At 43.4% G+C, this 14,890-nt stretch overlaps 1 protein-coding gene across 2 annotated transcripts in view; it reads right to left on the bottom strand.

Moving 5' to 3' along the window:
* The window catches only part of NEDD4 (NEDD4 E3 ubiquitin protein ligase), a 145,383-nt gene that overhangs the window by 99,681 nt on the left and 30,812 nt on the right, over nt 1–14,890 (bottom strand). For both annotated transcript variants that reach the window (XM_038750201.1, XM_038750202.1), the window contains exon 5: nt 420–473. In XM_038750201.1, the coding sequence (XP_038606129.1) occupies nt 420–473 (54 nt within the window). The remainder of the gene's footprint in view (nt 1–419; nt 474–14,890) is intronic.

Raw genomic sequence — 14,890 nt, 5'->3', positions numbered from 1 at the left:
GTCCCAAATCCAAGGGCAGAATCTTTACTCTCTTGGAAGAAGGGACATTTAATCCTAAACTGCGTCACCAAATCCACATGCCGCTAGGAGACTGATTGCCACCACCAGCAAGCAGTCCTTTGAACACAAAGGGCAGCTACACATACATGCAATAAAAATGGTTTGGAGTTCTGCAAAATGGGAAAAAGCAAGACAACTGAAGTTAAACTCTTAATGATGCAAAAGGAAAGTCTATGAAGCTGACATCACAACAGTCAGGGAAACGTGGGTAAGATATAGAACTTTAACCACAGCCCAACTTCCATCTCAATGAATTAAAATTTGACTTTGCTTTTATAAAAATTCATTATTTTCCTTTCGGCTCTACAACTTCACCCAATTTTTTCATGCTTCAATTGGTTAATAGAATTGTAACATACCAAACGGTTCTCATCAAACACTTCAAAGAGAAGCCGATGCTGTTGAGGATGAACCTAGGAAGAAAAGAATGCTTTTTCACTATTTTCAGATTAATTCGTTAAGATCTATTTTAAAAAAAAGAGTAGAAACCATGAAAACAAAGGCGGTGTGTTTAAAAATCTAAAATCAGATTATAAGAGTCCCATGACTATACCAAAGTGCATATTTTTGGTTTGTTTCTTCAGTGTGCATATGGTGAACAAGCACATTATCTCATAATCAAAGCCAGCCTAGTAGAGTTAAGTTTCCTCCATTTTCCCAATCTTCCCCTTTTTTTTGCTCAGATGGAAGCAAAGAATCTCGAAAGGTTGTAGGAAAGCGGGTCATCTGGGATCTTTGTTATTTCCATGGAGTGATGAACAGTAGTAAGTTCTTTTGGAGCCCAACGTGACCAGAGAACTGGAGGCCGGTTAAATTTTCCGCAGCCCTCCACTCTGTGCCATCACTACCCAACCGTGATACTGAGAAGGTGCCCAACGGGAAATATACCAGGCCAGCTTTCTGAAAGCAGGGTGGGAGAGAAATTGTGGCACTTTCCAGGGCTACCCCCACAAGAAGAGGGTCCTGGGGTTATTACCTGATTTGGCAGCTTTCTAGCCAACAAGTCACAGTCCACGATGGGGGCAGAAACTGGAGGCTGTGGGTGGGTAGAGGGTCATCTGAATCCAGTCAAAACCCAGTCAGGTGGCTTTTTGCCCATCTAACCTCGTGTCTCTGGCTCAGTCCCACAGGACCCTAATCCCGCAAAGTACTCTAACTTCCTGAATTTGTTTTGCTGGAAGAGAAGGAAGTTATGTGCTGAGTTTACACATCTCACTGCCTGCAATTGGCAGCACCCATGGAACTTCGGGACTCCTTGCTTTGAGCTGGAAATTTAGTTTTTTTGACGAATTTGGTCTTTTTTTTCAGATTGAAGTATCCAACTAGATTTTAGGATTTATAAAGAAAAGGCCAGAATAATGATCGCCGGATGCCCTCTAGCGGTTACCTTCTGAAAAGGAAGCCTCTGGGTTGTAATTTTGTGGGAGAAGGCAGAAATTGACATGTTAAAAAAAAAAAGATTTTAAAATGTACATAATCTCAAAATTGCAACAGTGAAATTATGAGTGTCATTAAAAATTCCTCTTTAGCATTACCTAGTTTTGACTCTTCCGCCTCGTTCTTGCCTGTCCCGCCATCGACCCCCAGCCCACGTCCTCCCCCGGGCCTGGAATGCCCTCCCTCTGCCCATCCGCCAAGCTCGCTCTCTTCCTCCCTTCAAGGCCCTACTGAGAGCTCACCTCCTCCAGGAGGCCTTCCCAGACTGAGCCCCTTCTTTCCTCTCCCCCTCGTCCCCCTCTCCATCCCCCCATCTTACCTCCTTCCCTTCCCCACAGCACCTGTATATATGTATATATGTTTGTACATATTTATTTCTCTATGTATTTATTTATTTATCTTACTTGTACATATCTATTCTATTTATTTTATTTTGTTAGTATGTTTAGTTTTGTTCTCTGTCTCCCCCTTCTAGACTTTGAGCCCACTGTTGGGTAGGGACTGTTTCTATATGTTGCCAATTTGTACTTCCCAAGGAATTAGTACCGTGCTCTGCACATAGTAAGTGCTCAATAAATACGATTGATGATGATGATGTGTTGCCGACTTGTACTTCCCAAGCGCTTAGTACAGTGCTCTGCACACAGTAAGCGCTCAATAAATACGATTGATTGATTGATTGATTACCCTGGTGTGCACCACTGTTACATATTACACTTACCAGTATGTTACATATAGAAAGAGATATATAGGTAGATATCAATCAAGTCTCCTCTTCAAAAATGACAGGGTTGGGGAGAATTATGAGGTAGGAACAATTATGTAAGTAAATACACTACTCACTTTATTCAACTTCAACAAAGCACACAATCACTTAAATGCCCGGACAAACACCAAGAAACAACCACAAGGGATGTTTCAGTTAAGATATATGCAATTATGCTACTGTAGAATATGATGATGCTGTCACAGCTCTGCTTCCCCATCCTCTTTCCCAGGATCTTCTGAGATGGACTCTGAAGTCCTTGAAGGGAAGGGGAAATGAAATTGCTGGCCACCAACTACTTCCCTGAATGTGCACAAACTCAGACAATCAATGCATTTATTGAGCACTTACTGTATGCAGATCATTGCACTAAGTGCTTACATTTCTGTATATCTTGTAACCATAAGTTAGAGAAAATTATATTCAAGCATTTTTAAATGATTTTTCTGTATTCCCAAGAATCTCATTACTAAAGCTCAGTTGCCCTATAGGAAAGAATTTCTTAACTGTGACATCAATTACTTAATAATCTTAAAACTTGTTTTACTGATATAGGAATGGTTTTATTTTGAGGAAAGGGAACTTCTTTCACAATCGATATTCCTCGTCCCCCTCTCCATCCCCCACGTCTTACCTCCTTCCCTTCCTCACAGCACCTGTATATATGTATATATGTTTGTACATATTTATTACTCTATTTATTTATTTATTTTACTTGTACATATCTATTCTATTTTATTTTGTTAAGACATTTGGTTTTGATCTCTGTCTCCCCCTTCTAGACTGTGAGCCCACTGTTGGGTAGGGACTGTCTCTATATGTTGCCAACTTGTACTTCCCAAGCGCTTAGTACAGTGCTCTGCACACAGTAGCGCTCAATAAATCCGATTGATTGATTGATTAAGTACTTGGGAGAATACAGAACAACTGAACTGGTAGATATGTTCCCTGCCCAAAAGGAAGCAGCACGGCCTCGTGGAAAGAGCATGGGTTTGGGAGTCGGAGGACGTGGGTACTAATTCAGGCTCTGCCACTTCTCTGCTGTGTAACTCGGACAAGGCACTTCTCTTCTCTGGGCCTCAGTTACCTCATCTGTAAAAGGGGGATTAGGACTGTGAGCCCCGTAGGTGAAAGGCTGTGAACAACCTGATCAATCAATCAATCAATCGTATTTATTGAGCGCTTACTGTGTGCAGAGCACTGTACTGAGCGCTTGGGAAGTACAAGTTGGCAACATATAGAGACAGTCCCTACCCAACAGTGGGCTCACAGTCTAAAAGTCAGTCTAAACCTGATGATCTTATATTTACCCCAGTACTTAGTACAGTACCTGGCAGATAAGCACTTAAGTACCATTTATTTAAATAAAGAGTTTACAGTCTAGAGGCAGATAATAAAATAAATTACATATACACAAATGTCTTGAGGTGAATATCAAGTACTTAAAGGATATAGATCCAAGTGCCTAAGTGATGTAGAAGGGAGAGGGAGTAGGAGGATTGAGGGTTTAGTCAGGGAAGGTCTCTTGGAAGAGATGTGATGTTAATAAGACTTGGAAAGTGGGAAGAGTGATGCTGTGTGGTATATGAAGGGGGAGGGAGTTCCAGGCCAGAGGGAGGATGGGGGCCAGGATGAGGTTCAATCAGGACAGTCAGGATTTTCCTGCAGATCCCACTGGAGCTCTTATTATCCAGAGAATCTCAGTGGCACCATCATCATCATCATCATCATCAATCGTATTTATTGAGCGCTTACTGTGTGCAGAGCACTGTACTAAGCGCTTGGGAAGTACAAATTGGCAACATATAGAGACAGTCTCTACCCAACAGTGGGCTCACAGTCTAAAAGAGGGAGACAGAGAACAAAACCAAACATACTAACAAAATAAAATAGAATAGATATGTACAAGTAAAATAAATAAATAAATAAATAGAGTAATAAATATGTACAAACATATATACATATATACAGGTGCTGTGGGGAAGGGAAGGAGGTAAGATGGGGGGGATGGACGGGGGATGGGGGGAGAGGAAGGAAGGGGCTCAGTCTGGGAAGGCCTCCTGGAGGAGGTGAGCTCTCAGTAGGGCCTTGAAGGGAGGAAGAGAGCTAGCTTGGCAGATGGGCAGAGGGAGGGCATTCCAGGCCCGGGGGATGACGTGGGCTGGGGGTCGATGGCGGGACAGGCGAGAATGAGGTACGGTGAGGAGATTAGCAGCAGAGGAGCGGAGGGTGCGGGCTGGGCTGGAGAAGGAGAGAAAGGAGGTGAGGTAGGAGGGGGCGAGGGGATGGACAGCCTGGAAGCCCAGGGTGAGGAGTTTCTGCCTGATGTGCAGATTGATTGGTAGCCACTGGAGATTTTTGAGGAGGGGGGTGGCATCATTTGAGGTCCCCTGAGGCACAGGGATGAGAGGTTAAGGGGGGAAAAAAAACAGAGCCGCAGCCCAATTCACGTAACCCCCTCCTCACCAGCTGGAGGGAATCTTCCCACAACCAGCCTAAGGGGAGAGTCCTTCTAGAGTGGTAATTTTTACCAGTATCTCAGTTTCTAGTCACCCCCATACCCTACAGAGGATAGCCCTGAGGTAGTGAATACAAGGGAAAAAAGAAGACGAAAAGCAATAAGCAAATGCCTGTAGTCCTAACTGAACCCTAAGTGGCTGAGACTGTGAGCCCACTGTTGGGTAGGAACTGTCTCTATATGCTGTCGAGTACTTCCCAAGCGCTTAGTGCAGCGCTCTGCACACAGTAAGCGCTCAATAAATACGATTGATTGATTGATTGATTGAAAGGGATCCTCTATAGCTAATTGAATGGGGAGTGATGGGCTGTAATTTGGAGTTTCCCTGAGTTTGCATGCAGGTTTGTTCCTCCTCTCCCTCTCTAAAGGACCTAAAGGCACATCACCTTGGCAATGTCCTTGACTCCTCTCTGTCATTCAACCCACATATTCAATCCATCACTAAATCCCGTTGGTCCCATCTTCATAGCATTGCTAAAATGCCTGGCACACAGTAAGCGCTGTTTTGTTTTGTTGTCTGTTTCCTCCTTCTATAATAATGACGGCATTTATTAAGCGCTTACTATGTGCAAAGCACTGTTCTAAGCGCTGAGTACTGTTCTAAGCGTTGAGAACTGTTCTAAGTGCTGGTGAGCCCATTGTTGGATAGGGACCGTCTCTAAATGTTGCCGACTTGTACTTCCCAACTGCTTAGTACAGTGCTCTGCACACAGTAAGTGCTCAATAAATGATTGAATACCATAATTATTATTATTAATAAAATCCTCCCTTTCCTCTCCATCCAAACTGCTACCATGTTAATACAATCACTCATCCTGTGCCGCCTAGATTACTACATCTGCCTCCTTATTGAGTGCTTACTGTGTGCAAAGTACTGTACTAAGCGCTTGGGAGAGTACGATGCAACAATAAACAGACACTCCCTGCCCACAACAAATTTATGGTAAAGAGGATAATTCTGGTATTTGTTAAGCGCTTAATATGTGCCAGGCACTGAACTAAGCTGTGGGGTGGATACAAGCACTCATTCATTCATTCATTCATTCGTTTGCATTTATGGAGCGCTTACTGTGTGCAGAGCACTGTACTAAGCGCTTGGGAAGTACAAATCGGCAACTTATAGAGACGGTCCCTACCCAATAATAGGCTCACAGTCTAGAAGGGGGAGACAGACAACAAAACAAGTAGACAGGTGTCAATACCATCAGAATAAATAGAATTATAGCTATATACACATCATTAACAGTCTCAATCTCCATTTTACAGATGAGGAAACTGAGAAACAGAGAGGTGAAGTGACTTGTCTGCTGTGACCTTGGGCAAGGGGCAGAGCCAAGATTAGAATCCATGACCTTCTGACTCCCAAACCTATGCATTATCCCAGCGCTTAGAACTGGGCTTTGCACATAGTAAGCACTATTATTACTATTATTATATATTATATATATATTATAATATTATTATATTATTATTATTACAGAGCCCGGGCTTTGGAGTCAGAGGTCATGGGTTCGAATCCCAACTCCGCCACATGTCTGCTGTGTGATCTTGGGCAAGTCACTTAACTTCTCTGGGCCTCGTCTGTAAAATGGGGATTAAGACTGTGAGCCCCACGTGGGACAACCTGAACACCCTGTACCCTCCCCAGCGCTTAGAACAGTGCTTTGCACATAGTAAGCGCTTAACAAATGCCTATTATTATTATTATTATTATTATTATCCACTATGCCATGCTGTTTTTTTTAGACAACATTATCCCCGGAACAATGCTGGCTTATCTTTGATCAGCCAATTAGACCAACCTGATTTAAGTCCTTGCATTCTGAGTTTATCTTATAGCCTACACTATTAACATTTCACCTGATGGTTTCAATCAATCAATCGTATTTATTGAGCGCTTACTGTGTGCAGAGCACTGTACTAAGCGCTTGGGAAGTACAAGTTGGCAACATATAGAGACAGTGCCTACCCAACAGTGGGCTCAAGTGGTTTCCCTCCCACTTGAACGGTGAAGCCCAGGTGGGCCAGGGACTATGTCCAATTTGCTGATCTTGTACCTGCCCCAGAACTTAGCGCAGTGTTTGCCACCTGCTAATCACCCTGGCATTATTATTTCATTTTAAAATGTTCGGGAAAAAGAAACCAGATCAAATCCAAATAAATTTTCTCTCAGAGTTGACTGGCTTCATATTTCATTCCCCCATCATCATACGCTTATTAATGGGGTTGGGGAAGGCGCAGGCCCCATGTCACGTCTGTCTTTTTAGCACATAACATCTAAGCTTCTTCCATGTACTGAGAAACGGAAAGGTTGACAAAGGAAGACAGAAGTCCTGAAGCTCCAATCAATCAATCAACCAATCAATCGTATTTATTGAGCGCTTACTCTGTGCGGAGCACTGTACTAAGCGCTTGGGAAGTACAGGTTGGCAACGTATAGAGACGGTCCCTACCCAAAGAGTCTAAAAGGGCACTACATGTTGGTAACTACAGAGAAGCAGCATGGCTCCATGGAAAGAGCCCGGGCTTGGGAGTCAGAGGTCATGGGTTCAAATCCCGGCTCTGCCACTTGTCAGCTGTGTGACTCTGGGCAAGTCACTTAACTTCTCTGTGCCTCAGTGACCTCATCTGTAAAATGGGGATGAAGACTATGAGCCCCACGGGGGCCATCCTGATCCCTTTGCATCCTCCCCAGCGTTTAGAACAGTGCTTTGCACATAGCAAGCACTTAACAAATGCCGTCATTATTAGTATAGCCATAGTATGAAATGTGTAAATTCACTGTGGACAGAGAGCATGTCTACCAACTCTGTTGTGTTGTACTCAAAAGTGCTTAGCAGAGAGAGCTGCACACAATAACTGCTCAAAAAATACCAATAATAAAATATTAAGTGACATTGAGCATGGGCTTTGGAGTCAGAGGTCATGGGTTCAAATCCCGGCTCCGCCAACTGTCAGCTGTGTGACCTTCGGCAAGTCACTTCACTTCTCTGTGCCTCGGTTACCTCATCTGTAAAATGGGGATTAAGACTGTGAGCCCCACGTGGGACAAGCTGATCACCTTGTATCCTCCCCAGCACTTAGAACAGTGTTTTGCACATAGTAAGTGCTTAACAAATACCAAAATTATTATTATTATTATTAACAAACACCATCATTATTACTATAGCCATAGTATGAAATGTGTAAATTCACTGTGGACAGAGAGCATGTCTACCACCTTTGTTGCATTGTACTCAAAAGTGCTTAGTAGAGAAGCACACAATAACTGCTCAAAAAATACCAATAATAAAATATTAAGTGACACTGAGCACGGGCTTCGGAGCCAGAGGTCATGGGTTCAAATCCCGGCTCCGCCAACTGTCAGCTGTGTGACTTTGAGCAAGTCACTTTAACTTCTCTGTGCCTCAGTTCCCTCATCCGTAAAATGGGGATTAAAATCATGTGAGCCCCCGTGGGACAACCTGATCACCTGGTAACCTCCCCAGCGCTTAGAACAGTGCTTTTGCACATAGTAAGCGCTTATTTTTATTTTGTTAGTATGTTTGGTTTTGTTCCCTGTCTCCCCCTTTGAGACTGTGAGCCCACTGTTGGGTAGGGACTGTCTCTATATGTTGCCAACTTGTACTTCCCAAACACTTAGTACAGTGCTCTGCACACAGTAAGCACTCAATAAATACGACTGATTGATTGATTAACAAATACCATCATTATTATTATTTCAGTTTATGACTGATGGATAAGAATTAAAAATAAATTGCCAGGAGGTGGCGCCTTTTAACAGCTGAAAATAGAAGTAACTCTACATTTCTGTTCATTCATTCATTCAATCATATTTATTGAGCACTCACTGTGTGCAGAGCACTGTACTAAGCGCTTACCTGTGTCCTACCAATTCTAATGGGAAGTACTGAAGTAAAGAGTAACCTAGCACCTAGGGAACACCACACGTCTTTTTGTTCTCAAAGCCTTGGTTCACTTTGGCACACTTTTTTGCGGAGAGTACTTCAGTACAATAGATGAAAAGGTTTTTCTATAGTGAGAACCAAAGAACCATCAACGAACAGTAATAATAATAATAATGGCATTTATTAAGCGCTTACTATATGCAAAGCACACTTTTTTGGGGAGAGTAATTCAGTACAGTAGATGAAAAGGTTTTTCTATAGTGAGAACCAAAGAACCATCAACGAACAGTAATAATAATAATAATGGCATTTATTAAGCGCTTACTATGTGCAAAGCACTGTTCTAAGCGCTGGGGAGGTTACAAGGTGATCAGGTTGTCCCACCGGGGGCTCAGTCTTTAATCCCCATTTAACAGATGAGGGAACTGAGGCCCAGAGAAGTGAAGTGACTTGCCCAAAGTCACACAGCTGACAATTGGCGGAGCCGGGATTTGAACCCGTGACCTCTGACTCCAAAGCCCGTGCTCAGTGTCACTTAATATTTTATTATTGGTATTTTTTGAGCAGTTATTGTGTGCGGCGCTCTCTACTAAGCACTTTTGAGTACAATACAACAGAGTTGGTAGGCATGCTCTCCGTCCACAGTGAATTTACATATTTCATACTATGGCTACAGTAATAATGATGGCGTTTGTTAATAATAATAATAATTTTGGTATTTGTTAAGCACTTACTATGTGCAAAGTGGAGTGGGATTTGAACCCACAACCTCTGACTCCAAAGCCCATGCTCTTTCCACCGAGCCACGCTGCTTCTCAGTACAAAGATTAATATTGTTGAGGAAGGAAAGAGAATCTATCGGGGAAGATTTAAATGTCAGGGAATGCATACAGATTTTTGGAAATTGCTCAATTTTAGCAAAACTTGAGAATTTTTCCTCTAATAATGACAAACGTACTTCCAGAGACAAGATCACTTAATGCTGTCTAGCATTTAGTACAGTGCTCTGCACATAGTAAGCGCTCAATAAATATGATTGATGATTTAGATTGCATTAAGCTGTATGCGATCTTTATTCAGGAGTGGGTGGAAGCATCTATGATTTGGAAGCCATTTGGTTTTATAATAGTGAGGAAATCCTATTATGCACTTACTACATGTTAAGTACTATGGTGAGTGCAGGGGTAGATTGGCCACATTATAATAATAATAATGATGGCACTTGCTAAGCGCTTACTATGTGCAAAGCACTGTTCTAAGCGCTGGGGGGGGGATACAAGGTGATCAGGTTGTCCCACGTGGGGCTCACAATCTTAATCCCCATTTTACAGATGGGGTAACTGAGGCTCAGAGAAGTGAAGTGACTTGCCCAAGGTCACACAGCAGACATGTTGCAGAGCCGGCATTTGAACCCATGACCTCTGAGCCCAGGCTCTTTCTACGCTGCTTATCTGTTCCATGTGAGTGAGGCTCATGGTAGAACAGTTTTACTTTCATTTTACAGGTGAAGAAATTGAAGTGACTGTTAGACCGTGAGCCCACGGTTGGGTAGGGACCGTCTCTATATGTGGCCAACTTGTACTTCCCAAGCGCTTAGTACAGTGCTCTGCACACAGTAAGCGCTCAATAAATACGATTGAATGAATGAATGAATGAAGTGCAAAACCCAAGGTCACACTGCAGGTAAAATTGGAATTAGAAGTCGAAACTGGATCTCCTGTCAGTTAATTGTATTTATTGAGCACTTTTTGCAAAACACTCCTGACTTTTGGTTCTAGGCTCTTTCCACTGTCTAATGCCCCAGCCACTAAAATTACCATATTAATGTAGGAGTCTGTTCCCAGCACTTAGAACAGTGCTTGGAACAAAGCAGGCACTTAAATACCATCATTATTATTATTATTTACAACCTAAGGTGCTTCGTTTCCTTAACACTGGAAGTGGATGCCACTCCAGGAGTCTTCCAGCCCAGAGGCAAACACCCCTTTCAGAGATGGGATATACAGTATACTGAGTCTGCCTAAATTCATTTTTAGGAGGAACTCCTCATACGAGTTAAAACAGCGATGGTTCTCATTAATATTAGAGGATCTAGAAAGTCCCTTCTGCTAAATCAGCATGCCCAGAATATCACAGAACAGTCAAAACCATCAGGGGACACTCCAAATGCAGTCCACTTCCCATATGACTGCTGAACTTCAATTTTTTTTTAAATTTCTGGCAACTTCTCTAAAGTCTCCTGGCCGTTTGGAAAACAGAACCTGTGGAGAAGATTAGAATAATCTGACTACAGAGAACAGACCCAGTGTCATTTTCTGGGTACATTCATATTTCAAAATCAGCTGTTCTCCGTCTCAACTAAAAGGAGCTCAAGAGAGAATCAGTCCAAATCGCCGTGAGAAATTTACGTGAGTTATAAGGATGAACTTTGATTATAAGAGTCATACCGTGAGACGATGCGTGGTACAAGTCGGGTTGTGCCTGACACAACCTACATTAACCCTTTCCCTGCCACTTATTAAAAAAAAAATTCACTGCTAAACTGAGTTGGAGGGGTGAGGGGGGAGTGATTCTAGAAGCACTGTCTTGCCTCCCCACCCATATGCATACATTTCTTTTCCTCCCAGCCACTGCCTCCACAGTTCTCAGATGAACAGCAATGACAAAGGGGGTCGGAGGGGAGAAGAGATGTTGAAATCACACGTGTATCTCTCCACCACCCTCACTTGGCCCTTCTTGCACATCACAAAATCAAGCATGGGGATATCATTGGCATGCCCCAAGAGTGCAAGAACACCCCAAAAACAACTACATTAAACTTCTGGTCATCCTGCAAAATGGGGGTGTGTGGTGGGGTGGGGTGTGTGTGTGTGTGTTTTTAAAGGCATTTATTTGTTAAGTGCTTACTATATGCAAAGCACTGTTCTAAGCGCTTCCTCTCCATCCCCCCATCTTACCTCCTTCCCTTCCCCACAGCACCTGTATATATGCTTGTACATATTTATTACTCTATTTATTTATTTTACTTGTACATATCTATTCTATTTACTTTATTTTGTTAGTATGTTTGGTTTTGTCTCTCCCTTTTAGACTGTGAGCCCACTGTTGGGTACGGACTGTCTCTATATGTTGCCAATTTGTACTTCCCAAGCGCTTAGAACAGTGCTCTGCACACAGTAAGCGCTCAATAAATACGATTGATGATGATGATGATGGTGGTACAAGGTGATCAGGTTGTCCCACGTGGAGCTCACAGTCTTAATCCCCATTTTACAGATGAGGGAACCGAGGCTCAGAGAAGTGAAGTGACTTGCCCAAGGTCACACAGCCGACATGTGGCAGAGCCGGGATTAGAACCCATGACCTCTGACTCCAAAGCCCGTGCTCTTTCCACTGAGCCATGCTGCCAGTGAAGCAGGATGCTCGCAGGGGGGTTGCCTTCCTCGACATCTGGGTGGAGAATAGCAAGCATCACTGATCACCTTGTACCCTCTCCAGCGCTTAGAACAGTGCTTTGCACATAGTAAGCGCTTAATAAATACCATCATTATTATTATTATTATTATTTATTGAGCACTTACTGCATGCAGAGCACCCTACTAATCACTGGGGAGACTAAAACAATATAATAGACACATTCACTGCCCAGATTCAGTTGCTACACCTCAGTGCAGCCAGGGGAGGCTGGAGTTTATTCCTAGAGGGCAGAGTCTTTATTCCTATCAATAATTTAAAGACAAATGGAATGAGGATGACTATTTATAGTCCACAATCCAAACATTATCTTCATTTGTTACCAAAGTAACCAGCAATGTTGTCTAATAATAATAATTATTGCATTTGTTATTGCATAGAGAAGCAGCGTGGCTCAATGGAAAGAGCACGGGCTTGGGAGTCAGAGGTCATGGGTTCAAATCCCGGCTCTGCCAAATGTCAGCTATGTGACTTTGGGCAAGTCACTTGACTTCTCTGGGCCTCAGTTCCCTCATTTGTAAAATAGGGATTAAGACTGTGAGCCCCATGTGGGACAACCTGATCTCCTTGTATCCTCCCCAGCAATTAGAACAGTGATGATGATGATGATGGTACTTGTTAAGCGCTTACTATGTGCAAAGCACTGTTCTAAGCGCTGGGGGGATACAAGGTGATCAGGTTGTCCCACGTAGGGCTCACAGTCTTAATCCCCATTTTACAGATGAGGTAACTGAGGCACAGAGAAGTGAAGTGACTTGCCCAAAGTCACACAGTTGACAATTGGCAGAGCAGGGATTTGAACCCATGACCTCTGACTCCAAAGCCCGTGCTCTTTCCACTGAGCCACGCTAGTGCTTTGCACATAGTAAGTGCTTAAATGCCATCATTATTATTATTTGTTAAGCACTTACTATGTGTCAAGCACTGCTTTAAGCACTGGGGTAGATACTGGGTAATCATTCATTCATTCAATTTTATTTATTGAGCACTTACTGTGCGTAGAGCACTGTACTAAGCGCTTGGGAAGTACAAGTTGGCAACACATAGAGACGGTCCCTACCCAACAACGGGCTCACAGTCTAGAAGGGGGAGATAGACAACAGGTTGGACACAGCCCCTGTCCCACTTGGGCTCACGTCTTAATCCCCATTTTACAGATGAAGTAATTGAGGAACAAAGAAGTTAAGTGATTTGCCCAAGGTCACACAGCAGACAAGTGGCGGGGCTGGGATTAGAACCCACATCCTCTGACTCCCAAGCCCGTGTTCTTGCCCCTAGGCCATCGTGTTTAAACTACAGAAGTACTTCTTACAGTATTTCCACCCAGCCCCTCTATGAGAAGGATCCAAAAATTTCTTTGGGGCTGCTGCAAGGCACCGCGGCTCAGTGGAAAGAGCCCGGGTTTGGGAGTCAGAGGTCGTGGGTTCTAATCCCGGCTCTGCCACTTCTCAGCTGTGTGACTTTGGGTGGGTCACTTCACTTCTTTGTGCCTCAGTTCCCTCATCTGGAAAATGGGGGTGAAGACTGTGAGCCCCACGTGGGACAACCTTGATTGCCTTGTATCCCCCCAGCATTTAGAACAGGGCTTGGCACACAGTAAGTGCTTAAATACCAACATTATTATTATTATTTTCTACATGACACTCAGCACTACTCTTTCTGTCTGTTCCTTCAGTAAACTGGCCCTTCTCATCTACAATAATCCAGCCCCCCTGGTTATCCTAAAAAGACTCCGCCAAGTTGCTACTGTTCAATAGTTCCCTGACCTTACTGTGAGGAATTTCCTAGCCCGGAAGGAAGCCTTCCCATTTAACGATGACTAGTCTCAGTGCCTATCGTATTGCGTGAGAAGCAGGGTAGGTGCAGCGTGTTGCATTCTTGCCTTCTTGAATTTGTCCGCCGGCCTGAGGACAGGCAGGATTTATCCTCCAGAAACTCCTGACCACGCTCGGGAGGATGTTGGTTGGATAATATAAATGACTGTGAGGGACAGTAATTTCCTTTTCCTTTGAAGGCCATTCAATAGAAGTTTGCGTGTTGATCAGGCAATCACAATGGAAAAGCTGGATAAGACGAGCCGGAGGAAACAAAGTTCCCTTAGGAGAAGCTGATAGGGGAAACAGACAACAGTTGGTTCCCTGGGGAGCATGGGTTGATCCTTGCAGGTATTCAATTGGGAAGCAGGACAAGGGTAATAGGAGGAAGGCATGATTACAGGCCAGCACAATTATACAGGGAGAAGAATTAAATCTCAGCTGATGCATAGCTCAAGATAAGTTCCAGCTAACGGAGGGAGGTCTCGTCAGGAAAAATATGGAATCCCATACAGGACACAGTTTTATTGCGTTGATGAGGGTTACTAAACAAGAAGGAAACAAACACCCTAGATCAGAAATTCAAGAATTCAGCTCCGTTTGCCCACAAAGGCCAGGCCGGGGGCTTCATTTAATTATCTACTTAACAGGGATGTTGCAATGCCCAAAATGGTATAAATAATGTAGAAGTGCTTTGGGGATAAAAACAGTGTTATTTTAATAAAAGGTATTATTAATGAGAAGGCCTAACATCTAAGATTGTCACTTAGAAGCAGCATGGCGTAGTGGATAGAGCACACGCCTGGGAGTCAGAAGGTCATGGGTTCTAATCCTGGCTCTGCCACTTGTCTGCTGTGTGTCCTTGAGCAAGTCACTTCATCATCATCATCACCATCAATCGTATTTATTGAGC

This window comes from Tachyglossus aculeatus, chromosome 8 (genome assembly GCF_015852505.1).
Source record: "Tachyglossus aculeatus isolate mTacAcu1 chromosome 8, mTacAcu1.pri, whole genome shotgun sequence".
Classification (NCBI taxonomy): domain Eukaryota; kingdom Metazoa; phylum Chordata; class Mammalia; order Monotremata; family Tachyglossidae; genus Tachyglossus; species Tachyglossus aculeatus.
Note: the sequence above shows the minus strand (reverse complement) of the source record. Positions and strands in the feature narration are given on the sequence as shown.